Raw genomic sequence first — 26,911 nt, 5'->3', positions numbered from 1 at the left:
GTTCAGCTACTCTATCCAGCGGTTACGTGTTTAATCAGTGTCCTTCCCGCTTGTGTTGGGATAAAAGTCATAATGTCAACACAAGTAACACTTTGTTCCTGACTGTAAATGCCACTCCTAAAAGTACACTGTTGGTTTGCTTTAGTTTCAAGTTTTAATGTCACGTGCACAAGTCCAGAAGTAATAGTGGAAGTTATAGATGAAATCAGAGAACCTCAATTCATGTAATGATTTGGAAACTCCACATTCTTCTCTTTTATATATATTTCCTTTTTTGTTTGATTGACAGATTTAATCTAGATGCAGTAGGCTAGTTTCATCTTGTTGTGATAAGGAATGGATTGCTACTGTTAGTCCACTATTCCTTTTCTCAGAGGGAAATGATCAGAATATCTTGTTTATTTAAATAATAAGTGCTGAAAAGCAAAACATATATTGTCCATAAAGATTGATATTGAATATGATACGGTTAAGTTATTTTTAAGATGTGATAAGAAGTGAATCCCTTTGTCCGTAGCATGAGTCATGTTTACAAAAGCCTTTTCTCGACATACACATAGAGAAATTGCTGCCAACAGCAACAAATTGAGAAACACATTTTTCATCTAACAGTGTCCATGGCAAGGCGATGACAGAGTGACAAGAGCTTCATTTTTCAATGTTCGTTCATCTGTCTTTCTAACTGACTGTTAGAGAACATAAGAAACCATGTTACATGATATGCTTTTACTCTCACCTCAATCAGAAGCAAATCGACAATCTCAGATTACAACGTCTAACAGTGTCAAGGCAATCCCCACGAATGCTTTCACACAATGCTTGTTCTTCACTTCATTCATTTTGCAGTTTAAGTCACCTCGCCTTTGAAATGAATGGAATTGAACTCATTTAGAAAGATAAAAGTAACAAGAAAAACAGTGTAATGAACCATTTGAATCATAATCTCAGCTCCTCAATCACTTCTAGTGTTTTCTTAAATACCATGGGTATCTGTTCACCTGATGTCTTCGCAGGCAACGGGTGGATTGTGTGTGTGTTGGAGGGATGTTTTTAATAAGATGTTCAGTTTGCTTGCGAGGTAGTGGATTCTGAGCTGACAATATAAACGGAAGAAACACGTGACCACAGTAGAAAATACGACTTGGAAAGATGAATACATTGAATTCAGTGTATAGGATATTGTTTAATGCACACTATATTAGTTAGACATGCATATAAGGCATACAGACAGTAATGGTAAATAGTTACAGTAAAATTCCAGTATGGAATAACAGTGACTTCAGACACCAATAGAATGAAATGTAGGCTACAACAAACAAACCAGTCATTGGTCAACTACAAACAAACCAGTCATTGGTGAACTACAAACAAACCAGTCATTGGTCAACTACAAACAAACCAGTCATTGGTCAGCTACAAACAAACCAGTCATTGGTGAACTACAAAGGGGTAGATCTAAAGCGTATGAGACTTTACACATCTGAAAAAGTACTTTCTCACATAACTTTTAAGTTACTGAATAAAGAACAATGTGTTTCCTTCCCATCTTAACTCTGATTATGGATAAAAGGCCTGTCAAGAGTTTTTTATTTGATAGGTACATTACTCACATAAAAATTGTTGGATGGAGTCATAGTTAGTGTAGCATACAACATAGGCGTTCTTATGCTAATTTAACCATAATCTCATGAGCCATTCTCTCAAGTATTGCGCTACATGTAAAGTCGACCACGAGAGACGAGTTTAAACCCAACCCCAAAACCAGCACTCCCCACGGCTCCCCGTGACCCTGTCTCCCACTTCCCCTACCACTGCTGCCAACCTTTCTTGTGGGTCTGGATGGGGTCCTGCAGGGATAACTCCCCCCTGGAGGCCAGGGCAGCCTTGCGGGTAATAGTGGTACACCGAGTCAGGATCTCATGGGCTCTGGGTCGCGTGGGCACCATTGGGGCAGCGGTGGGCATCTTACAGGATCCAGCCTCAGGCCTGGAGCTGGAGGAGAGGCTCTCATCTGGGCGGCTGCGGCCACTATTCCTCTCCCCTGGCTCGGGTGAGGACTTGGGGCTGTGTGGGGGGCTTAGGGGGTCCTCCTCACCGGAGGAATATGCCCTGACACTCCGGCCCAGAGATTCAATGCCTGACGAGCTGAAGTCAGAGATGGAGGACTCTTTCCCGCTGATGGTGCTCTTGCGGATTGCCGGATTCGGCTTTGACTCCAGGTCTTCTCTCTCTCTTTGGGATGGAGGGACGGCCATGCCGAGACGGGTCTCAGACAGGAGCTCCAGAGAGCGGGTCTTTTGGAGATGGGGAGCCCGGTACGGATTACCCCTGGGCTGGGTAGTATGCTCCTTAAGCTCTGTCTCCTCATACAGGGTGGCTGGGTAGCGGTTGCTAGATTGGCTTCCACCACTTGATGCCAGGTTGAGAGTAGAGCTGTTCATGTGGGTTGCCAGATTGAGAGAGGAGCTGTGCAGCTTCCTCTGCAGGGTGTGGAGGCCAGCACGTGGGTTGTTGTAGGGCTGCAGGTACATGGAGGGAACATAGCCCATCCTTCCATTATACCTGGAGAGAAAAGAGCTGCATCACTCAGAGTTCGAATAGTTGTTTTTTTTACAGGACATCTTGAGGTCATGACTTTCATGTCTTTGCTTAACAGAATATTGAAGTGGTGCCGTTCGTCACCATCATTTATCAAAAGGAAGCACTAACAGGTGATTGGTCATCCCTTCTCTCTTCACTGTTGTTCGTTACCAAATAACACTGTAAGAAAACCATGGGATGTCACTATGACATTTTATTTCAGGTATTAACTTTTGGTGGCCAGCCAAGTAGGCGCTCCCTGTTCACATAAACTATAATCACTTTTGGAGTGACAATACATTCAAACGTTCCTCCCACATACTTGCTGTCACACTATTGTAGCCAAGAAAATGAGAGGTTGTACATTGGTTGCGTTGCCTTGTATCACAGACCAGACAAGTAAATGCAGTTTTGGTTGCTTTGTCTGTGTAGCATTCTGAGAGGCAGACAGGCAGACTGATAGTCAGGTTACATGTTGACATACCCGATGAACCACCATCCGTCATCTGATTTCCTCAGCACCTCTACCACAGAGCCAATAGGAACAGGCACCTCGTCATTATTGTTAGTGGAGTAACTCCTCACAGCACAGTAGAGAGTTCCTGAGGGACAAACCAGGAAGCTTGTTAAAACAACAAAAGGGATTCCGTTCTACAACACCATCAGCAGTAGTCATTCTAGGAATTTATACAGTGCCTTTAGAAGTATTCACAACCCTTTACTTTTTTCACATAAGTTTTTCAGAATAAAAGTGAAAAGCTCTTAGAGACTTAACAAGAAAGACTCACAGCTGTAATCGCCACAAAAGGTGCTTCAACAAAGTACTGTTTCAGGGGTGTGAATAATCATGTAAATTAGATATTTCTATATTTCATTTTCAAGCAAAAAAAAAATATATACAGTGCCAGTCAAAGACATCAAAACTATGAAATAACACATATGGAATCATGTAGTAACCAAAAAAGTGTTTATATTTTAGAGTCTTCAAAGTAGCCACCCTTTGCATTGATGACAGCTTTGCACATTCTTGGCATTGTCTCAACCAGCTTCACCTGGAATGCTTTTCAACAGTCTTGAAGGAGTTCCCACATATGCTGAGTACTTGTTGGCTGCTTTTCCTTCTCTCTGCAGTCCAACTCATCCCAAAACATCTCAATTGAGTTAAGGTCGGGTGATTGTGAAGGCCAGGTCATCTGATGCAACACTCCATTACTCTCTGTCTTGGTCAAATAGTCCTTACACAGCCTGGAGGTGTGTTGGGTCATTGTCCTGTTGAAAAGGAATGATAGTCCCACTAAGCGCAAACCAGATGGGATGGAGTATCACTGCAGAATGCTGTGGTAGCAATGCTCGTTAAGTGTATCTTGAATTCTAAATAAATCACTGACAGTGTCACCAGCAATAGCACCCCCACACCATCACACCTCCTCCTCCATGCTTCACAGTAGGAACCACACATGCAGAGATCATCCATTCACCTACTCTGTGTCTCAAAAGACATGGCAGTTGGAACCAAAAATCTCATATTTTGACTCATCAGACCTAAGGACAGATTTCCACCGGTCTAATGTCCATTGCTCAAGTTTCTTGGCCCAAGCAAATCTCTTCTTCCTATTGGGGTTGAAGGGGTTAAACCAAGGCCTCATACCTTTTAAAGGGTTAATAAATTGTGTTATGATAAACTGTAAACTGTAAGGTCTCCTCTTAGGAGACCTCTGTGTGTGTTAACACCTGTTTTGAGTGTTGTGCCCTTCCGACACTATCAGAAGGCGGAAACCACCTACGGTCATACTCCTCCTGTCTGGGCCCCACCGTGGCTGTCTGAGGTTCTGAGAAATACAACTGGTTTTCTGAGAACACAAGGCTGCCGCAGGGATGATGAAAACAGCCACCTGTCAGAAGATGCTTGGACTCGTTCACCTTGTTATGACTCAATACTTGTGATGAAAGGTCAGGTTTTGATCAAACCCACTTCTGAGCTTTCAATTGCTGACAAGATGGTTGCTGCTGTCAGGGGGAGGATAGATGAATTAAAATGTTGTTGCCAGGGAAAGTCATGGAAGGGGAACAGGGGAGGCTTTATGAGTTACAGGATGTCTTAGACACTTTGCAGAACCTGGGGAGTGTCACGACTCCCACCGAAGGTGGCTCCTCTTCCTGTTCGGGCGGCGCTCGGCGGTCGTCGTCACCGGTCTACTAGCTGCCACCGATCCCTTTTCCCTTTTCTGTTGGGTTTGTCTTATTGGTTACACCTGTTTCTTGTTTATGTTTTAAGTTGGGCTATTTCGGTTTAGTGTTCCCTTTTGGGAACGACCCCTCCCACGTTCAGCTGGAACGGTGGCGCACGGAACGCAAAAATATTCTTAGAAATATTTAACCTCCACACATTAACAAGTCCAATAGCTCAAATGAAAGATAAACACCTTGTTCATCTAGCCAGCAAGTCAGATTTCTAAAATGTTTTACGGCGAAAACATAGCACATATTTATGTCAAACCACCACCAAAGACACAGCTAATTTGCATAGCCAAAAAATGCAATCAACAAACGCAGGATTAAAAGAAAAATTATTCACTAACCTTTTGAAAATCTTCATCAGATGACAGTAATAGGACGTTACACAGTACATTTATGTTTTTTTCAATAATATGCTATTTATATCCATAAATCTCTGTTTACAATGACGGCATGTTCACAAAATGCTACTCAAATGTCTGGAGAAATGATGATATCTGCCGGAGCTAACGTCAGATAACAAGCAATACACATCATAAACTTTGACTAAATATACATGTTCTACATATAGATAGAAAGATACACTTCTTCTTAATGCAACCGCTGTGTTACATTTATTTTTAACGTTACAGAATTCGTTCACTGGGCTATAATATGAGACGGCGCTCAGAAATTAGCATTATGTCTCCTCTATCTCGGAGTCCACAGAAACCCATAATTAACACATAAATATTCCCTTACCTTTGATGTTCTTCGATCAGAAGACGTGGAAGGAGTTATACTTACAAAAAACTGCGTTTGGTTTTCAAGTCTGTGTCTTTAGGTTACCAAACGCGACAAAATCCGGTTGAAATGCAGCCAAAATTCTAGTCGATGCGCATCTAAACTTCAAAAGTACATATTATATGTCGACTAAACTGGTCAAACTAAGTGCAGAATCAAGCTTAAACATGTTCTAAACATGCAAAACAAACCTTAGCCCGAACAGACAAACCGAAATCGTTTGGGCAATCCTGGAAGAAAGAGAGCTACGGACCAGACGTGCGCATGAAAGTACATGTATTTTCGCTTGACCCGGAGGTTTCAGCCCGCCAAAACTCGAGGGCGCACGCGATTCTCACAAAGAGAGGCCCCACTGAAAGAGGACACCGCGCTGAAGAGATAGGAACTGTTCCCAGGTCTGTAGCTGGTTAGGAAGGGTGGGGGCGATGACGTCAAAGTTGGTCCAACTTTCATGAAGGCAAGAGAGAGTTTGGTAGAATGGCTGCCCTGAGAGTTCTGCTTTACATACAGACATAATGTGAATGGTTTTAGAAGCTTTAGAGTGTTTTCTATTCAATAATAATTATTATATGCATATATTAGCAATTTTTAACAGATTTTTTTTCTGTTTACTATGGGCACGCAATTCCTCCAGAGGGGGCAGTAGTCGGCCCTAGGTAAGGCCTCTTTGTACAGTTTTATTTTTCCCTCTGTGTTTGTGTGTGGCAGTGCGTTTCAGTTTTGTTTTTCCTCCGGACTGGTTAGGTCCTGGTTTTGGGCCGGTCGTTTATGTGTGCCCTGTATTGGCCTGCGCTATTTTCTCTGTGCCGGAGATTAAAGTATTGTTCTGTACCTTCTGCCTCATGCTCCTGACTCCACACCCACTATGCCTAAGTGCGTCACAGGGAGAACTATCATCCCACCCAGCCATCTGGAAATGCAAATGCACTACGCCAAATGCTAATAGCACTCATTAAAACTCAAACGTTCATTAAAACACACATGCAGGGTACTGAATTAAAGCTACACTCGTTGTGAATCTAGCCAACAAGTCAGATTTTTAAAATGCTTTTCGGCGAAAGCATGAGAAGCTATTATCTGATAGCATGCAACACCCCGAAACACCTGAAGGCGACGTAAACAAAAGAATTAGCGTAGCCGGCGCTACACAAATAGCAGAAATAAAATATAAAACATTCATTACCTTTGACGAGCTTCTTTGTTGGCACTCCTATATGTCCCATAAACATCACTATTGGGTCTTTTTTTCAATTAAATCGGCCCATATATACCCTAAATATCGATCTATGAAAACTGTGTGATCCAGAAAAAAACACTGTTTCAAAACGCAACGTCATTTTTTAAAATAAAAAAAGTCGACGATAAACTTTCACAAAACACTTCGAAATACTTTTGTAATCCAACTTTAGGTATTAGTAAACGTTAATAATCTATCAAATTGATCACGGGGCGATGTGTATTCAATAGCTCCACGTCTTCAACTCATGTTCGGAAATCTCTCTTCCAAAACTTCCTGTCGGAGACCGGATGGAAAGGGGTCTCTCTTCTTCGTTTGACCAAGAAACAACCCCCAGGCAATTCACAAGACTGGCGACATCGTGTGGAAGCTGTAGGACTTGCAATCTCAGCCCCATTTAATTTGGTGTCCCATAGACAATACATGCAAGTGGCGCATTGATATTTTTTCCAGTTTTCAGTGATCAGTTTTTCTTGCGCTTTTCGATGAAACACACACTCTGTTATAGTCACAGCCGTGATTTAACCAGTTTTAGAAACGCCAGAGTGTTTTCTATCCACACATACTAATCATATGCATATACTATATTCCTGGCATGAGTAGCAGGACGCTGAAATGTTGCGCGATTTTTAACAGAATGTTGGAAAAAGTAGGGGGTAGGCTTAACAGGATTTATTAACGAGGGAAAAAATGCCACAAATGAACTTTTAATAAGGCACACCTGTCAATTTAAATGCATTCCAGGTGACTACCTCATGAAGCCGGTTGAGAGAACTTTTGACTGGTACTGTATATGTTTTCACTTTGTCAGTATGGGGTACTGTGTGTAAATGGGTGAGAAAAATCTATTAAATTTTTAACTAGGCAGGTCAGTTAAGAACAAATTCTTATTTACAATGACAGCCTACAGTGGGTTAACTGCCTTTTTCAGGGGCAGAAGGACAGACTTTCACCTTGTCAGCTCAGGGACTTGATCCAGCGACCTTTCTGTTACTGGCCAAACACTAACCACTAGGATATCTACTGCCCCAAACAGAACAAAATGTGAAATAAGACAAAGTTGTGAAAATATTCTGATGGCACTGTAGATAATGGATTCTGACAAATCTCAAAACCATGACAGAACATCTTTTATTGCCATATTGTAATCTGTAATACATTCTCAATCTGTCATTCTCTACTTTGTTGGGATGAGGGTGTTTTATCTAGCTCAGGACTGCCCCCTGGTGTTTGGCTGGCTGTGGAATGTTCAAACTACTATGGTTTCACCATGCGCCAACTGCAATCCATAGTAGGCCTAGTATATTAAACAAACTGTGATCACGTTTGGACTGTGGAAAGGATATGCATTAATATACCGTATGAAGTATCTCACCCCCCAAGGGAATTCCATTCATTTCATCTTCATCCTCCTCTGCCTCACACATCTCCAGGTAGGGAGCAGGGAACCAGGCCAACTGTTTATCCTCGTTCTCCACCAACCACCAGCCTGAATGAACACACACAGATCGAGACAGAGGAAGTCTTAATTAGACTAGTCTTCATGTCCATGTTTCTCCACACAAAGCTTGACAGTGGAGCCTATCCCAGGTTAACAGTGTAAGGATAAATTAAATGTGGGCTAACCTACGTTTAAATACAGTTAAATAAAAGTAAACTATATTAAGGAGGAATCTAACCTGCCGGGTCTTTGATGAGCACGTCCAGCCTCTCATCCAAGGCCACTTTAAAGGGCCTGTTCTTAGTGTCCTTGGTGTTGTAGGGCCCCACACAGCGGTAAGACTGGCTAACAAAGGCGTGTGTCCTATTGCCCATGCTCAGACGCTGCCCGCTCATGTTCCCCACACCCTCCTTCGATGGCAGCATCATGATGCTGTGGAGAGGGGACAAATGCTGCCGATAACATACAGTACCTGCTGGACGTTTTCTTTAAGTTTACATGAGAAGACCAGAGTGCTAGGCTCATAAAAGATTGTTGCCATGTAGTAAGTAGCTGCTCTCATCCAGTACGTTAATCTACGATTTAATTATTAGTGTAGTGAAATAAGAATGCTGAAACAATAAAAATATATATTTTTAAAAAAGAGGCTGAAACGAGGAATGTTTGTATGTGTTTACCTGTTCTTGGTGAAGTCTGCCTGCAGGTCGTGGTCTTTGGGCATGAAGAACCGAGTGACCTCTGAACTGCGGGTCACGGAGGGGTCACACCTGAGCAGGTCGCTGCAGTAGTTCTCCAGTAAGTTCATCCGACGCATCAACCAACAAGGACCCTTCTCCTGGATCTTTCTCCTCATAGCTGTGGCTGAGAGAAAACAACAATTAGTAAGATCCGAACTCACTATTCGCAGTGAAAGAAAGAAAAATGTATTCCCTCTTTTTGAATTGTTGAGGTTTAACTTTTTCATTGAGGTAGGAAGAAGAACAACATGAATGTGATGAGGAAGTGAGATAGCAAAGTGACAAAGCAGAGTTTAAATAGTTTGGGAGTAGATTGTGAGGCAAAGATGAGACTGAGGTTGTTGACTTACCTCTGAATTTGGGAATCACTCTGTCTCTCTTGCGGAAAGGATTCTCAAGGAAAAACCTCTTCTTCAATTGTCTCTGTTGAAATAAGAGGAGGGATATCACTTATCCTCTGATAAAGATGTATCAATCACTTTTAATTGTTACATTTATTTTGTCATTTAGCAGACACTCTTATCCAGAGCAACTTACAGGAACAATTAGGGTTGAGTGCCTGCTCAAGGGCATGTCTACATATTTTTCACCTACTGGCCCAAGGACCTTAACCGGTAGGCTAATTGACACTCATGTATTGATGTAGGCTAGGTAGCCTAGTGGTTAGAGAATTGGTTAGAGAGTTCAAACCCCCGAGCTGACAAGGTACAAATCTGTTGTTCTGCCCCTGAACATGCAGTTTACCCACTGTTCCTAGGCCGTCATTGAAAATAAGAATTTGTTCTTAATTAACTGACTTGCCTAGTTAAATAAAGGTAAAAAAGTTCAATTTAAAACTTACATGAAACTCCTTCAAATCTAGGAATGATCTGTAGACAATTATTTCACTCTCATCAGACCACAGTATGGAGATCATAAACATCTGTAGAAAACTCGAAATTATATTATTTTAGAAAACCAAAAATTTAACAGATTAGGAAAAAAATTTAATTGACCAATTTATATACACAAAAATGGAATACACACACACACACTCTACACTTATTCATTTCTATAGTGGTTTACCTTGACTTGAAATGCCTCTCTATATATCACTCCAATAATCTGGGCACTAGTGGCATAGCGCATCTGGTCTCCCATGTCTGAGTTTATTCTAATCTAATTTTGAGTTGATGATCTACTCTTTCTCTCAAGCCTCTTGCTTTCATCTCTATCTGCTCGACTAGTTTAGTACAATTTATACTTTAGGAGAAGAGGCGGAGTCGGTAGGCACTTATGCAACTATATCGTCACTTGTTGCTTTTTACCTGGCTGTGGGCTGTGGGCTAAAGCGAATAAATTTCTTGTCGCTTTCAATTGATTTTTTTTTTATTGGTCAATTCATCCATCCATTCCACCAACAACAACAATCAATTACAAAAGAAACAGTGGATAGTAATTTACCAAGTTAAATGGTTTGGTCATGGGTAGGCACCAGGCTTACATTTACTTATCCGATGATTGTAGGCATACCAAGTAGCCTACTACGAACTTGCAAAATGTGAATTAATTCTACCTTACACCTAGCTGGCAAGATACCTTCAGAGAGTGTTAGTTAATACCTGCTAGGTGTTTGTGGCACTGAAGAAGCACAGTAGGTAGCAACATAGACAGTGTCGAGAACCTGTTGTGTGAATAGGATGGGATGATGAATCACGTTGTTGACATTAAACCTGTTTTTGGCTGCTATTACCTGTGTGTGTGCATGCAATTACACACACACACACACACACACACACACACACACACACACACACACACACACACACACACACACACACACACACACACTCATGATTTCCAAGATGGCGTAGCAGTAAGTCGTCGTGTCGTGTCGTGTCCCTGTATATTTCGTTTTTTACATATTTTTCATTTTTTACATAGCTATCCCTTTAAAAACATTTTGCTAAACCTAAGCTTCCAAATACTCTCCTGCTACCCGCCTCACCCAATGTAGCTATTTTTCCTAAAGTATTTATATTTACTTCGGAACCCCTCAACTGAAGCTAGCCAGCTAACCACCAGCTATGCTAGCGGTCTTCAGCTAACCGGTCATCAGCTAACCTGTAGTTCGGAAAGCTCTCGCCAGTTCGAACAACGCGACTCTAACCAGAGCATAACGGACCTATTTATTTTTCATCCCCGGATTCATCCCCGGATTCCCACCGCAAACGGAACATTTTTCAGCTGGATTTTTCAGCTGGATCTTCACAACTAGCTATCTAGCTTAACCGCAACCCCTGATGATTACTCCTGGCTAGCGTTTCCACCCACTTAGCTTGAAGCTAGCCCGGCCTGCGCTACCACCGTAGCATACTCCTGAGCTACAATACCCAGGCCCACGACCGGTCTATCGATGTCACCGCATGAAGAGGAATAAACAGACTCACCCCATCGCGACGTCCCCCAAAGGCTAACTCTTTAGCCCTCGCTATCTTCCTGCTTGCTATTTCGGCCTGCTAACTGCTAGCTTGTCCAGCTCCGGTCCGCTAACTGCTACCTTGTCTAGCCCAGGTCTACAAACTGTTAGCTTGTTTGCACAGGCCTGCTAACCGCCTGAATCGCCGCGTCCCAAACGCTCACCGGACCCATATTTACTTTCTATCTCTTTTGACTTTTAATTTGTTTATACCTTCCGGAAACCTGCCTCACCCAATGTGATACGGAATCGCTATTATTTTTTTACATTTTTAGAACACACTCAAGAACCTCCAGAAGCTAACCAGCTAACTAGCTACAAGCTATTTAGTCATTGTTAGTTTTTTTTACCTGGATAACACTCGCCAGTCCAGCTTCCCTGCCCCATCCACCGCTGCCCCCTGGACACTGATCTCTTGGCTACATAGCTGATGCACGCTGGACTGTCCATTAATCACGGTACTCCATTCTGCTTGTTTGTTTTATCTGTTGGCCCCGTTGCCTAGTCTACGCCATTTTACCTGCTGTTGTTGTGCTAGCTGATTAGCTGTTGTCTCACCTACTGTTTTAGCTAGCTTTCCCAATTCAACACCTGTGATTACTGTATGCCTCGCTGTATGTCTCTCTCAAATGTCAATATGCCTTGTATACTGTTGTTCAGGTTAGTTATCATTGTTTTAGTTCACAATGGAGCCCCTAGTTCCACTCTTCATACCCCTGATAACTCCTTTGTCCCACCTCCCACACATGCGGTGACCTCACCCATCACTACCAGCATGTCCAGAGATACAACTTCTCTCATCATCACCCAGTGCCTGGGCTTACCTCCGCTGTACCCGCACCCCACCATACCCCTGTCTGCGCATTATGCCCTGAATATATTCTACCATGCCCAGAAACCTGCTCCTCTTATTCTCTGTCCCCAACGCTCTAGGCGACCAGTTTTGATAGCCTTTAGCCGCACCCTCATACTACTCCTTCTCTGTTCCGCGGGTGATGTGGAGGTAAACCCAGGCCCTGCATGTCCCCAGGCACCCTCATTTGTTGACTTCTGTGATCGAAAAAGCCTTGGTTTCATGCATGTCAACATCAGAAGCCTCCTCCCTAAGTTTGTCTTACTCACTGCTTTAGCACACTCTGCTAACCCTGATGTCCTTGCTGTGTCTGAATCCTGGCTCAGGAAGGCCACCAAAAATTCAGAGATTTCCATACCCAACTATAACATCTTCCGTCAAGATAGAACTGCCAAAGGGGGAGGAGTTGCAGTTTACTGCAGAGATAGCCTGCAAAGTAATGTCATACTTTCCAGGTCCATACCCAAACAGTTCGAACTACTAATTTTGAAAATTACTCTCTCCAGAAATAAGTCTCTAACGGTTGCCGCCTGCTACCGACCCCCCTCAGCTCCCAGCTGTGCCCTGGACACCATTTGTGAATTGATCGCCCCCCATCTAGCTTCAGAGTTTGTTCTGTTAGGTGACCTAAACTGGGATATGCTTAACACCCCGCCAGTCCTACAATCTAAGCTAGATGCCCTCAATCTCACACAAATCATCAAGGAACCCACCAGGTACAACCCTAACTCTGTAAACAAGGGCACCCTCATAGACGTCTTCCTGACCAACTGGCCCTCCAAATACACCTCCGCTGTCTTCAACCAGGATCTCAGCGATCACTGCCTCATTGCCTGTATCCGCTACGGAGCCGCAGTCAAACGACCACCCCTCATCACTGTCAAACGCTCCCTAAAACACTTCTGTGAGCAGGCCTTTCTAATCGACCTGGCCCGGGTATCCTGGAAGGACATTGACCTCATCCCGTCAGTTGAGGATGCCTGGTCATTCTTTAAAAGTAACTTCCTCACCATTTTAGATAAGCATGCTCCGTTCAAAAAATGCAGAACTAAGAACAGATACAGCCCTTGGTTCACCCCAGACCTGACTGCCCTCGACCAGCACAAAAACATCCTGTGGCGGACTGCAATAGCATCGAATAGTCCCCGTGATATGCAACTGTTCAGGGAAGTCCGGAACCAATACACGCAGTCAGTCAGGAAAGCTAAGGCCAGCTTCTTCAGGCAGAAGTTTGCATCCTGTAGCTCCAACTCCAAAAAGTTCTGGGACACTGTGAAGTCCATGGAGAACAAGAGCACCTCCTCCCAGCTGCCCACTGCACTGAGGCTAGGTAACACGGTCACCACTGATAAATCCATGATTATCGAAAACTTCAATAAGCATTTCTCAACGGCTGGCCATGCCTTCCGCCTGGCTACTTCAACCTCGGCCAACAGCTCCCCCCCCCCCGCAGCTCCTCGCCCAAGCCTCTCCAGGTTCTCCTTTACCCAAATCCAGATAGCAGATGTTCTGAAAGAGCTGCAAAACCTGGACCCGTACAAATCAGCTGGGCTTGACAATCTGGACCCTCTATTTCTGAAACTATCTGCCACCATTGTCGCAACCCCTATTACCAGCCTGTTCAACCTCTCTTTCATCTCGTCTGAGATCCCCAAGGATTGGAAAGCTGCCGCAGTCATCCTGCCCTGCCTATCTAAGGTCTTCGAAAGCCAAGTCAACAAACAGGTCACTGACCATCTCGAATCCCACCGTACCTTCTCCGCTGTGCAATCTGGTTTCCGAGCCGGTCATGGGTGCACCTCAGCCACACTCAAGGTACTAAACGATATCATAACCGCCATCGATAAAAGACAGTACTGTGCAGCCGTCTTCATCGACCTTGCCAAGGCTTTCGACTCTGTCAATCACCATATTCTTATCGGCAGACTCAGTAGCCTTGGTTTTTCGGATGACTGCCTTGCCTGGTTCACCAATTACTTTGCAGACAGAGTTCAGTGTGTCAAATCGGAGGGCATGCTGTCCGGTCCTCTGGCAGTCTCTATGGGGGTGCCACAGGGTTAAATTCTCGGGCCGACTCTTTTCTCTGTGTATCAATGATGTTGCTCTTGCTGCGGGCGATTCCCTGATCCACCTCTACGCAGACGACACCATTCTATATACTTTCGGCCCGTCTTTGGACACTGTGCTATCTAACCTCCAAACAAGCTTCAATGCCATACAACACTCCTTCCGTGGCCTCCAACTGCTCTTAAACGCTAGTAAAACCAAATGCATGCTTTTCAACCGGTCGCTGCCTGCATCCGCATGCCCGACTAGCATCACCACCCTGGATGGTTCCGACCTAGAATATGTGGACGTCTATAAGTACCTAGGTGTCTGGCTAGACTGCAAACTCTCCTTCCAGACTCATATCAAACATCTCCAATCGAAAATCAAATCAAGAGTCGGCTTTCTATTCCGCAACAAAGCCTCCTTCACTCACGCCGCCAAGCTTACCTTAGTCAAACTGACTATCCTACCGATCCTCGACTTCGGCGATGTCATCTACAAAATGGCTTCCAACACTCTACTCAGCAAACTGGATGCAGTCTATCACAGTGCCATCCGTTTTGTCACTAAAGCACCTTATACCACCCACCACTGCGACTTGTATGCTCTAGTCGGCTGGCCCTCGCTACATATTCGTCGCCAGACCCACTGGCTCCAGGTCATCTACAAGTCCATGCTAGGTAAAGCTCCGCCTTATCTCAGCTCACTGGTCACGATGGCAACACCCATCCGTAGCACGCGCTCCAGCAGGTGTATCTCACTGATCATCCCTAAAGCCAACACCTCATTTGGCCGCCTTTCGTTCCAGTACTCTGCTGCCTGTGACTGGAACGAATTGCAAAAATCGCTGAAGTTGGAGACTTTTATCTCCCTCACCAACTTCAAACATCAGCTATCTGAGCAGCTAACCGATCGCTGCAGCTGTACATAGTCTATTGGTAAATAGCCCACCCTTTTTCACCTACCTCATCCCCATACTGTTTTTATTTATTTACTTTTCTGCTCTTTTGCACACCAATATCTCTACCTGTACATGACCATCTGATCATTCATCACTCCAGTGTTAATCTGCAAAATTGTAATTATTTGCCTACCTCCTCATGCCTTTTGCACACATTGTATATAGACTCCCCCTTTGTTTTCTACTGTGTTATTGACTTGTTAATTGTTTACTCCATGTGTAACTCTGCTCACACTGCTATGCTTTATCTTGGCCAGGTCGCAGTTGCAAATGAGAACTTGTTCTCAACTAGCCTACCTGGTTAAATAAAGGTGAAATAAAAAATAAAAAATAAAAAATAAACACACACACACACACACACACACACACACACACACACACACACACACACACACACACACACACACACACACACACACACACACAGTTGTTATTGTCCAATGCGAATTTGTTTTAAATGACTCAACGGCTCATCAGAGGTTAATAATCTACTAGTACCAGCCTTCTCCATGAGTAGGCCTAATGCCTGATGCACACACCTCATAGAGGTTAAATAGTAGTGATATTGATGCTATTATACACAGTTTTATTTTAGGCATTTCATTTAGAAGCGCAATGTAAATGTGCCGATCCAGCGCAAAACAGTACTGGCGACCTAAAGCCTATCTCCATTTGTGCACGGATTTTTGTCCGCAAACTATAGATGATGTATTTAGATGTGGTGCAGTTGTAGTGAGCTCCTCTCTATGCAACCTGGCCTCAGCGCCATTCATTGCATTTGAAATGTTACATTACATTGCGAATTGAATAGTAGTTGTAGGCTACAATATCATAAGAATTAGAGGAAGTATCATACCTCTTACCCAGTCTTACAATATCGTATGAGTTGAATGACATACCATCATTTATTATAATATCGTATCATATGAGTTGGATGACATCCTGTAATTTATCATAATATCATATCATATGAGTTTGATGACATACCGTAACTTGTCATAACTGTGAGAGATGGAATCGAAAACAAAAATCCAGAAAATCACATTGTATGATTTTTAAGTAATTAATTAGCATTTTATTGCATGACATACGTATTTGATCACCTACCAACCAGTAAGAATTCCGGCTCTCACAGACCTGTTAGTTTTTCTTTAAGAAGTCCTCCTGTTCTCCACTCATTACCTGTATTAACTGCACCTGTTTGAACTCGTCACCTGTCCACACTCAATCAAACAGACTCCAACCTCTCCACAATTGCCAAGACCAGAGAGCTGTGTAAGGACATCATGGATAAAATTGTAGACCTGCACAAGGCTGGGATGGGCTACAGGAGAATAGGCAAGCAGCTTGGTGAGAAGGCAACAACTGTTGGCGCAATTATTAGAAAATGGAAGAAGTTCAAGATGACGGTCAATCACCCTCGGTCTGGGGCTCCATGCAAGATCTCACCTCGTCTCAGCCTCCAGTATTTATGCTGCAGTAGTTTATGTGTCGGGGGGCTAGGGTCAATTTGTTATATCTGGAGTACTTCTCCTGTCCTATTCGGTGTCCTGTGTGAATCTAAGTGTGCGTTCTCTAATTCTCTCCTTCTCCCTCTCAGAGAACCTGAGCCCTAGGACCATGCCCCAGGATTACCTGAAATGATGACTCCTTGCTGTCCCCAGTCCACCTGGCCGTGCTGCTGCTCCAGTTTCAACTGTTCTGCCTTCTTATTATTCGAACATGCTGATCATTTATGAACATTTGAACATCTTGGCCATGTTCTGTTATAATCTCCACCCGGCACAGACAGAAGAGGACTGGCCACCCCACATATGCTCTCTCTAATTCTCTCTTTTTTTTCTCTCTCTCGGAGGACCTGAGCCCTAGGACCATGCCCCAGGACTACCTGACATGATGACTCCTTGCTGTCCCCAGTCCATCTGACCGTGCTGCTGCTCCAGTTTCAACTGTTCTGCCTTATTATTATACGACCATGCTGGTCATTTATGAACATTTGAACATCTTGGCCAATTTCTGTTATAATCTCCACCCGGCACAGCCAGAAGAGGACTGGCCACCCCACATAGCCTGGTTCCTCTCTAGGTTTCTTCCTAGGTTTTGGCCTTTCTAGGGAGTTTTTCCTAGCCACCGTGCTTCTACACCTGCATTGCTTGCTGTTTGGGGTTTTAGGCTGGGTTTCTGTACAGCACTTTGAGATATCAGCTGATGTACGAAGGGCTATATAAATAAATTTGATTTGATTTAGATTTGATTAGTAACACACTACGCCATCATGGATTAAAATCCTGCAGAGTACGCAAGGTCCCCCTGCTCAAGCCAGCGCATTTCCAGGTCCGTCTGAAGTTTGCCAATGACCATCTGGATGATCCAGAGGAGGAATGGGAGAAGGTCATGTGGTCTGAGGAGACAAAAATAGAGCTTTTTGGTCTAAACACTCGCTGTGTTTGGAGGAAGAAGAAGGATGAGTACAACCCCAAGAACATCATCCCAACCGTGAAGCATGGAGGTGGAAACATCATTCTTTGGGGATGCTTTTCTGCAAAGGGGATGGATGGATCCATGTATTGCGAGATCTTGGCCAACAACCTCCTTCTCTCAGTAAGAGCATTGAAGATGGGTCGTGGCTGGGCCTTCCAGCATGACAACGACCCGAAACACACAGCCAGGGCAACTAAGGAGTGGCTCCGTAAGAAGCATCTCAAGGTCCTGGAGTGGCCTAGCCAGCCAAAATCCCTGCTGCAGTGTGTGCAAACCTGGTCAAGAACTACAGGAAACGTATGATCTCTGTAATTGCAAACACAGTACCAAATATTAAGTTTTGCTTTTCTGATGTATCAAATACTTATGTCATGCAATAAAATGCAAATTAATTACTTAATCATACAATGTGATTTTTGGGATTTTTGTTTTAGATTCCGTCTCTCACGGTTGAAGTGTACCTATGATAAAAATAACAGACCTCTACATGCTTTGTAAGTAGGAAACACTGCCGATTTTGCAGGTTCTCAAATACTTGTTCTCCCCACTGTACCTACATTTTTTTAAATAGACTAAAGCTATTCCTGGTTTATGTAGTTAAGTGACTCATGTATAAACTTGTCATACATTGGATGTGAATAATACATTGAATAATGTATTTGCCCAGTTCCAACCAGACAGGTTATCTATGCAAGCATCAGCATCTCTGCTCAACAATAGACAATAGCTCAGGAGGAAGCAGAGCATGGCATAACACTTGGACTGTTACATTTTACCAGCAAGTTGTCAGAAAGGCTGATGCATGGCACGTGGAATTATCATTCCACTCTCGAACACCAGTAACACATCGGTGAAGCACCTATCCTTTCATTCAGTCAGTTCCAGGAACCTTACCTTTCATTTGGAGATGAGTCACTGGAGTCTGTCACTTCCCTTTCCTGGTTGTCTCCTAGAAAAAAAGCTGCAATAGCCTATGTATCCATGGCCATACAGAATATTACAGTTGTATGGTCTTTACTTAATAGAAATAATTGCCTATGCCAGCATTGTTATCTTATTTTTAGAACATCATAATGAGGCCGGTAGTACTAAAGAGGTAAACTGTGTGTGCAGGCCTTTGGTTTTGTCTGTATCAGGCAAGTGGTTGGCGCTTGCAACACCACGGTAGTGGGTTCGATTCCCGGGACCACACATACATCAAATGTATGCACACATGACTGTCGCTTTGAATAAACACGTCTGATAAATGGAATATATATTATTATTATTATTATATATTATATAATGTGCATTTTGACTCTTGATTAAAGAAATTGGCATTGGATACTTCGTCACCCACTTTTGCTGTAAACTGTATAGTGTTGTAACATAAATATTTTATTTTACTGTAAGTAAATCTATTCAATCTTCTTGTATTGGGAACCAAATATGATACCGCTACTTGTTTACAGCCACTTTGGGACTCCTTCGTCTCCAGTGAATGTGTTGATATGTGTCACGTTCGTCGTAAAGAGGAGACCAAGGCGCAGCGTGATATGAATACATGTTCTATATTTAATGAATAAAGAACACTGAAACAAACTCACAAAACAACAAACGAACGTGACGCTATATGATCTAAATGTGCAGACACAGGCAGCTAGACATAGACATAGATAATAACCCACGAAATACCCAAAGAAGATGGCTGCCTAAAGATGGTTCCCAATTAGAGACAACGATAAACAGCTGCCTCTAATTGAGAACCAATCTAGGCAACCATAGACATACATAAACACCTAGATAGTAAACGGCCCCATAAACCTACAAAACCCCTAGACAGTACACAAAAACACATACATCACCCATGTCACACCCTGACCTAACCAAAACAATAAAGAAATCTATGTTTTCTATTTCTTTGTGTTTTTGGTTGAGTATGGTTCCCAATCAGGGGCAGCTGTCTATCGTTGTCTCTGATTGGGGATCATATATAAGTTGTCATTTTCCTTTTGTGTTTTGTGGGATCTTGTTTTCTGTATAGTTTATTTTGCCTTACAGGACTGTTGTTACTGTTTTCTTCCTGGGAAGGAGAGGAGGACCAAAATGCAGCGTGGTTATGGTTGAACATCTTTAATAAAGATGATAACGTGAACAAAATACATATACAAAAGAAGAAAAACGTGAAAAACCGAAACAGTCCTAACTGGTGCAAAACACAGAGACAGGAAACAATCACCCACGAAATACCCAAAGAATATGGCTGCCTAAATATGGTTCCCAATCAGAGACAACGATAAACACCTGCCTCTGATTGAGAACCACTCTAGGCAACCATAGACTTACCTAGAATACTACACTGAACACAACCCCATCAATCTACAATCTACATATCTATCCGCCGCTGACTGGCGGATCCTAGCTGACTGGCGGCTCTGGCAGATCCCGGCTGACTGGCGGCTCTGGCAGATCCCGGCTGACTGGCGGCTCTGGCAGATTCCGGCTGACTGGCGGCTCTGGCAGATCCCGGCATATGACATTCTCCCAATCTTCTTCTGGTTCATCCAAATGCTCTCTAGCAAACTTCAGACGGGTCTGGACATGTACTGGCTTAAGCAGGGGGACACGTCTGGCACTGCAGGATTTGGGTCCCTGGCGGCGTAGTGTGTTACTGATGGTAGGCTTTGTTACTTTGGTCCCAGCTCTCTGCAGGTCATTCACTAGGTCCCCCCATGTGGTTCTGGGATTTTTGCTCACTGTTCTTGTGATCATTTTGGCCCCTTGCGATCTTGCGTGGAGCCCCAGATCGAGGGAGATTATCAGTGGTCTTGTATGTCTTCCATTTCCTAATAATTGCTCCCACAGTTGATTTCTTCAAACCAACCTGCTTACCTATTGCAGATTCAGTCTTCCCAGCCTGGTGCAGGTCTACAATTTTGTTTCTGGTGTCCTTTGACAGCTCTTTGGTCTTGGCCATAGTGGAGTTTGGAGTGTGACTGTTTGAGGTTGTGGACAGGTGTCTTTATTACTGATAACAAGTTCAAACAGGTGCCATTAATACAGGCAACGAGTGGAGGACAGAGGAGCCTCAAGAAGAAGTTACAGGTCTGTGAGCCAGAAATATTGCTTGTTTGTAGTTGACCAAATACTTATTTTCCACCATAATTTGCAACTAAATTCATTAAAAGTCCTACAATGTGATTTTCTGGATTTTTTCCCCCACATTTTGTCTGTCATAGTTGAAGTGTACCTATGATGAAAATTACAGGCCTCTCATCTTTTTAAGTGGGAGAACTTGCACAATTGGTGGCTGACTAAATACTTTTTTGCCCCACTGTATGCCTCGACAAAATCCTGTTTCGGAGCTTGGTTTTTGCTCTGACACGAAACTGTCAAGTTTTGGGCTCCTGAGTGGCGCAGTGGTCTAAGACACATCTCAATGTAAGAGGTGTCACTGCAGTACCTTGTTCAAATCCAGGCTGCATCAGATCTGGCTGTGATTGCACGGTGCACGATTGGCCCAGGTTTGGCCGGTATAGATAGTCATTGTAAATAAGAATTTGTTCTTAACTGACTTGCCTGGTTAAATATAAAAATATTGTGGGACTTTAAATAGACAGGTGTGTGCCTTTCCAAATCATGTGCAATCAATTGAATTTACCACAGGTGGACTCAAATCAAGTTGGAGAAACATCTCAAGGATGATCATTGGAAACAGGATGCACATGAGCTCAATTTCTCATAACACTTATGTAAAAAAGCTATTTCTGTTTAATAAATGTTAATACATTTGTAATTTTTTAAATAAAAAAACGTATATCTTTTAAATAATATGTCTAAACCTGTTTTCCCTTTGTCATTATCGGGTATTGTGTGTAGAATGACGAGGATTTTTTAAAATGTAATCCATTTTAGAATAAGGCTGTAAAGTAACAAAATGTGGAAAAAGTCAAGGGGTCTGAATACTTTCCGAATGCACTGCAAAACACAGGAAAATCATGTTTTTTGACTGCACTGGGTCAATTTGTTTTTAGCTTTGTTGAAGATATAGGCCTTTTATGAATTAAATTTGCTCACTTCACGTGTCCTCTCTCCTCCGTCCTCTCTCGTCTCCTTTTGAAAAAGGTCCAAGGTAATTGAGGAGAGTCGGCGAGGAGAGTGAAAGTTGATGGAATGCAGTTGATTGAAATGAGAGTGCTTCTCCACTCGCACATTATTAGGGGGTGGACCTCGAAATAATGAGGTTTACGGGAAGGATCCCCCCCAAAATTGTAAAGTGTTCAAAACAAATTGTTTGTTCAAGACATTTTATAGATAAAACAATACGTAGCATATTGTTTTTAATCGTGCATATTATTCTCCTCTGACAAAACAAAAGATGATTAAACCGTTTCAACTTTTTACTTCAATGGGGTGATGTCAGAGTTGGGATGTTCCAAGGATTCCATTTAGACCTTTCCATTCAAAGGGGGTGTGACAGATTTCAAAACTCTTCCACGGTAACATACACAATAGTATCCTCAGATTAGTAGTGTTGTGGCTGTCCACCTTAAATAGCTGCCGCAACAGTACCGTAGGGTCCAACTTCGAGAACCAACTGGGGAAATGAGTTCTCCTGAAATGCAAACAGATCCACCTGTGCTCTCCTGACCCTGTCCTAAAGCTTTACCACCACCTGAGGGTGTAGACTCTAGTCCCCCCCCCCCCCGATGTCAAGCGGGTCTAGGCCCACGGCAAGAGCTCCCAAGCCAAAGGATCAGGAAATACTGTCCTACCAGGTAGGGCTGGAAGTGTTGGAGAGCTAGGTGAACCACTTTGAGCTCCAGCACACTGATGTGATGACCACTCCATGGGGGGAATCCAGCAGCCAGCTGCCACTGAACATGGCACCTCAACCTGTCAGAGAGGCTTCAGTGCACACCAGCTCTCTATGGTGGACTCTAATCAGGCTCATCCCCTTTACCAGGAAGGAGTGGGATAGCCACTTTGATAGGATCCTCAGACTTGCATCAACAGTTGACAGTGTCTGTGTTGTTTTGACCGCCAGAATTGAACCATGGCTGGAGTGGTCTGACGGAGAATGCCCAGTGGAACCAACAGTGGAGCCATGCTAACAGAGTAACAGTTGGCAATCTAACACAGACATGGCTCGACCGAGCCGGAAACGGTTGAGGTAGGATAGGATTTTGTTACTCTCACCTGAGGGAGCCGTGCCTTCATGAGAGTCAAGTCTATGGACATCCCGAGGTAGGTCACCTTCCGTGAGGATATCAGGTGACTCTTCTCCTCGTTTAGGGTGAGGCCCGTAACTCGAATACCTTGACATTGTTGTCCTTAAGCCATTTTGCCACACTGTACAAGACAGCAGTGTAATAGCTGAAAAGTGAGTTTCCAAGGGAAACTAGGATAGTCACTGGAAACTAGCATAGTTACTTCATGTAGTCTACTGTTAGAAGTGCAAAAGAGAAACCAAGGTAAACCCAGCTACACACTGTGAAAAAAACAGTAGTGTCATAAAGCTGTCAGTTTCCAATGAAGGGATAGTTACTGTTTGTACTGTAAAGTAGTGAAACATAACTATAGTAAACACAGCTACACACCGAAACCGTCAGTGTAAAGAGCTGAGATATGAGTTTCCAAGGGAAACTATGATAGTTACTGTCTGTACTGTAAAGTAGTGAAACATAACTATAGTAAACACAGCTACACACCGAAACTGTCAGTGTAAAGAGCTGAGATATGAGTTTCCAAGGGAAACTATGATAGTTACTGTCTGTACTGTAAAGTAGTGAAACATAACTATAGTAAACACAGCTACACACCGAAACCATCAGTGTAAAGAGCTGAGATATGAGTTTCCAAGGGAAACTATGATAGTTACTGTCTGTACTGTAAAACAGTGTAAAAACAACTATTGTAACCCAGAAACTGTGTGAAAATAACACCAGTCTCACTATGGTTGGGCTAACATAAACTCAGCCCAATACTGGAAAATGAAGCCAACAGTGTAATATTAATGGTCTATAGTATACATTGTGCAATACTGTATGATCATATAGAACTGGACCTACAGTATTAGCATTTGTCTCATACACTATCTGAATGAAGGAGAGGAGACATGAATGGCTGTAGCTTTTTCTTGTGGAAAAAGAATTAAGCCAACAGTGTAAACTGCCTCACCATGAAGGGGTAGGGCATTCTACCTCACACACATGATCACTCCAATAAGGATCACTCCAATAAGGATCACTCCAATAAGGATCACTCCAATAAGGATCACTCCAATAAGGATCACTCCAATAAGGATACCATATTGGAGTGATCCAATATAGTACTACATAACCCGACTGTAAAATGTTGGAAAGATAGGGGAGGGTGAGTCAAAGGGCAGTGGTCTGGATTCAAACCCAATGCAGACTCTGGCATACGTGTGTGGCTTGCCAGGGTCAGCAGCTGTAACCACTGGACCACAAAGGCCATTGATTTGATTTGCTTTCTGAACTGACTGGGATTGAAATGGAATTGACCCGAACCTTGATGATCACCTCTTCACGTAATGCTGCTCCCTGTTCTTTTTTGTTGTAGCCTATAATGCAATTTCATGCCCTGCCCTCTCTGTCTCACCTCTGTACTTAAAGTGAAACTGACAGTGTTTTAGCAACTTAAAATCATATAAAAATCTGTTCATATACAGTGCATTTGGAAAGTATTCAGACCAACTGATTTTTTCCCCACTTTTTCCAGCCTTATTTCAAAATGTATTACGTTATTTTCCCCTCCTCATCAATCTACACACATATCCCATGATGACAAAGCAAAAACAGGTTTTTAGAAATGTTTACTTAGATATGGTCATTCATAGAATATTTGGGGATGACGTATACTAAGGCATTGATGACAATTCTATAGCTATATAGAGTGGGAAAGCTGCCATACGTTTGGACAATAAATAGACACTGCAAAACCTAATAACAACATCTGTCTTGTCCAGGACCGGAGTTTACGCAGACCGGTGCGTCATAGCCAATCACAGCTACAGGAGGCCTTTATGCAAATAAGCCATTTGCCACACGGGCCTGCCATCATTCACTTTGAACAGGATTGTGTGTTTACAGGCAGTGGTAACAACGTGACTTTAGATCATTAGAATGCATTCGCCAAAAGCCACAAAATGTACTTGAATGGACTTCTGCAAATATGTAAATACCACAGGAGTTCTCTAACATTTGTGTCACATTCTGACCTTTATTTCCTTTGTTTTGTATTTATTTAGTATGGTCAGGGCGTGAGTTGGGGTGGGCAGTCTATGTTTGTTTTTCTATGTTGGATGTCTTGTTTGTATGTTTCTGTGTTTGGGCCTGATATGGTTCTCAATCAGAGGCAGGTGTTAGTCATTGCCTGCTCAGCGTGTCTGGTCGCCGGTACGCAGTTTGGTCCAGGGTATCCTGCCCCGGCTCTGCGTACTGTGTCTCCGGGGTGCTGGGAGGGTGCAGTGCGTCCTATGCCTGCGCTCCCTAAGTGAGAGGTGCGCGTAGTAGGCACTAGATCTCCCGTGCTTACCCACAGCCCGGTTCAACCTGTGCCTGCACTCTGGAGGGTCCGGGCTAGAGTAGTGATCCAGCCTGGGGGAGTGGTGCCAAGGCTGGGCACCAGAGCTCCAGTGCTCCCCCACAGCCCGGTCCTTCAGGTGCCTCCTCCGAACACCAAGCCTCCTGGAGGTCTCCCCAGCCTTGTGGGTCCTGTGGCAGCCTCACGCACCAGGCTCTCTGTTTCCTCGCTACAGGTGTTCCCGCCTCTGGTGCTGCCCCTCAGTTCAGAGGTGCCAGAGCTCCTCCATCCAGCGCTGCCAGAGCTTTCCTCCTCTCCAGGGCTGCTGGAGTCTCCAGTCTGCCCAGTGCCGCCTGAGCTACCCGTCTGCCCAGCAACATCAGTGCCGCCAGTCTGCAAGGAGCCGCCAGTGCCGCCAGTCTGCAAGGAGCCGCCAGTGGCGCCAGTCTGCAAGGAGCCGCCAGTGGCGCCAGTCTGCAAGGAGCCGCCAGTGCCACCAGTCTGCAAGGAGCCGCCAGTGCCGCCAGTCTGCAAGGAGCCGCCAGTGCCGCCAGTCAGCCAGGAGCAGCCAGTCAGCCAGGAGCCATCAGTCAGCCAGGAGCCGCCAGTGCCGCCAGTCAGCCAGGAGCCGCCAGTGCCGCCAGTCAGCCAGGATCCGCCAGAGCCGCCAGTCAGCCAGGATCCGCCAGAGCTGCCAGTCAGCCAGGATCCGCCAGAGCCGCCATTCAGCCAGGATCCGCCAGAGCCGCCAGTCTGCCAGGATCCGCCAGAGCCGCCAGTCTGCCAGGATCCGCCAGAGCCGCCAGTCTGCCAGGATCCGCCAGAGCCGCCAGTCTGCCAGGATCCGCCAGAGCCGCCAGTCAGCCAGGATCTGCCAGAGTCGTCAGCCAGTACGGGGCTGCCCCTCTGTCCCGAGCTGCCCCTCTGTCCCGAGCTGCCCCTCTGTCCAGTGGCGTCATTTAGAAGGGTCGCCGTGGTTAGGAAGCCACGGAGGCGGACAATGACTATGGTGAAGTGGGGTCCACATCCCGTGCCAGAGCCGCCACCGCGGACAGACGCCCACCCAGACCGCACCTTTGGGGGGGGGGGGTACGTTCTGACCTTTATTTCCTTTGTTTTGTATTATTTAGTATGGTCAGGGTGTGAGTTGGGGTCGGCATGTTTGTTTTTCTATGATTTGGGGATTTGTATGTTTCGGCCTAGTATGGTTCTCAATCAGAGGCAGGTGTCATTAGTTGTCTCTGATTGAGAATCATACTTAGGTAGCCTGGGTTTAACTGTTTGTTTGTGGGTGATTGTCTATGTTAGTTGCTTGTGTCAGCACAGGTCTCATTTATAGCTTCACGGTCGTTATTTGTTTATTGTTTTTGTATAGTTTGTATTCAGTGTTCAGTGCTTTCTTTTATTAAATATTCATCATGAACTCATACCACGCTGAATTTTGGTCCTCCGATCCTTCTCGCCTCTCCTCTTCAGATGAAGAGGAGGATGCCCGTGACAATTTGGGAACTTCACAGTCCCATTGATCAAACAACCATGAAAGTTAGGCTCTCTTTACAATTCCACAAC

The 26,911-nt window shown here is 44.1% G+C and overlaps 1 protein-coding gene across 1 annotated transcript; it reads right to left on the bottom strand.

Annotated features, from left to right (window-relative positions):
- Positions 1 to 1,172: 1,172 nt before the first annotated feature.
- On the bottom strand, positions 1,173 to 23,035 carry LOC109898944 (putative neutrophil cytosol factor 1C). Its single transcript, XM_031836448.1, has 8 exons — positions 22,994 to 23,035; positions 22,570 to 22,671; positions 9,364 to 9,436; positions 8,954 to 9,137; positions 8,515 to 8,708; positions 8,194 to 8,324; positions 3,065 to 3,231; positions 1,173 to 2,562 (listed from the first exon to the last, which is right to left on the bottom strand). Exons 1-8 carry the CDS (start codon positions 23,033 to 23,035, stop codon positions 1,806 to 1,808), a joined length of 1,650 nt encoding a protein of 549 aa, XP_031692308.1. The 3' UTR covers positions 1,173 to 1,805.
- Positions 23,036 to 26,911: the final 3,876 nt, after the last annotated feature.

This window comes from Oncorhynchus kisutch, linkage group LG11 (genome assembly GCF_002021735.2).
Source record: "Oncorhynchus kisutch isolate 150728-3 linkage group LG11, Okis_V2, whole genome shotgun sequence".
In the NCBI taxonomy this organism is placed as follows: Eukaryota; Metazoa; Chordata; class Actinopteri; order Salmoniformes; family Salmonidae; genus Oncorhynchus; species Oncorhynchus kisutch.
The sequence above is the reverse complement of the archived record's forward strand: the minus strand, read 5'-3'. Positions and strand labels throughout refer to the sequence as shown.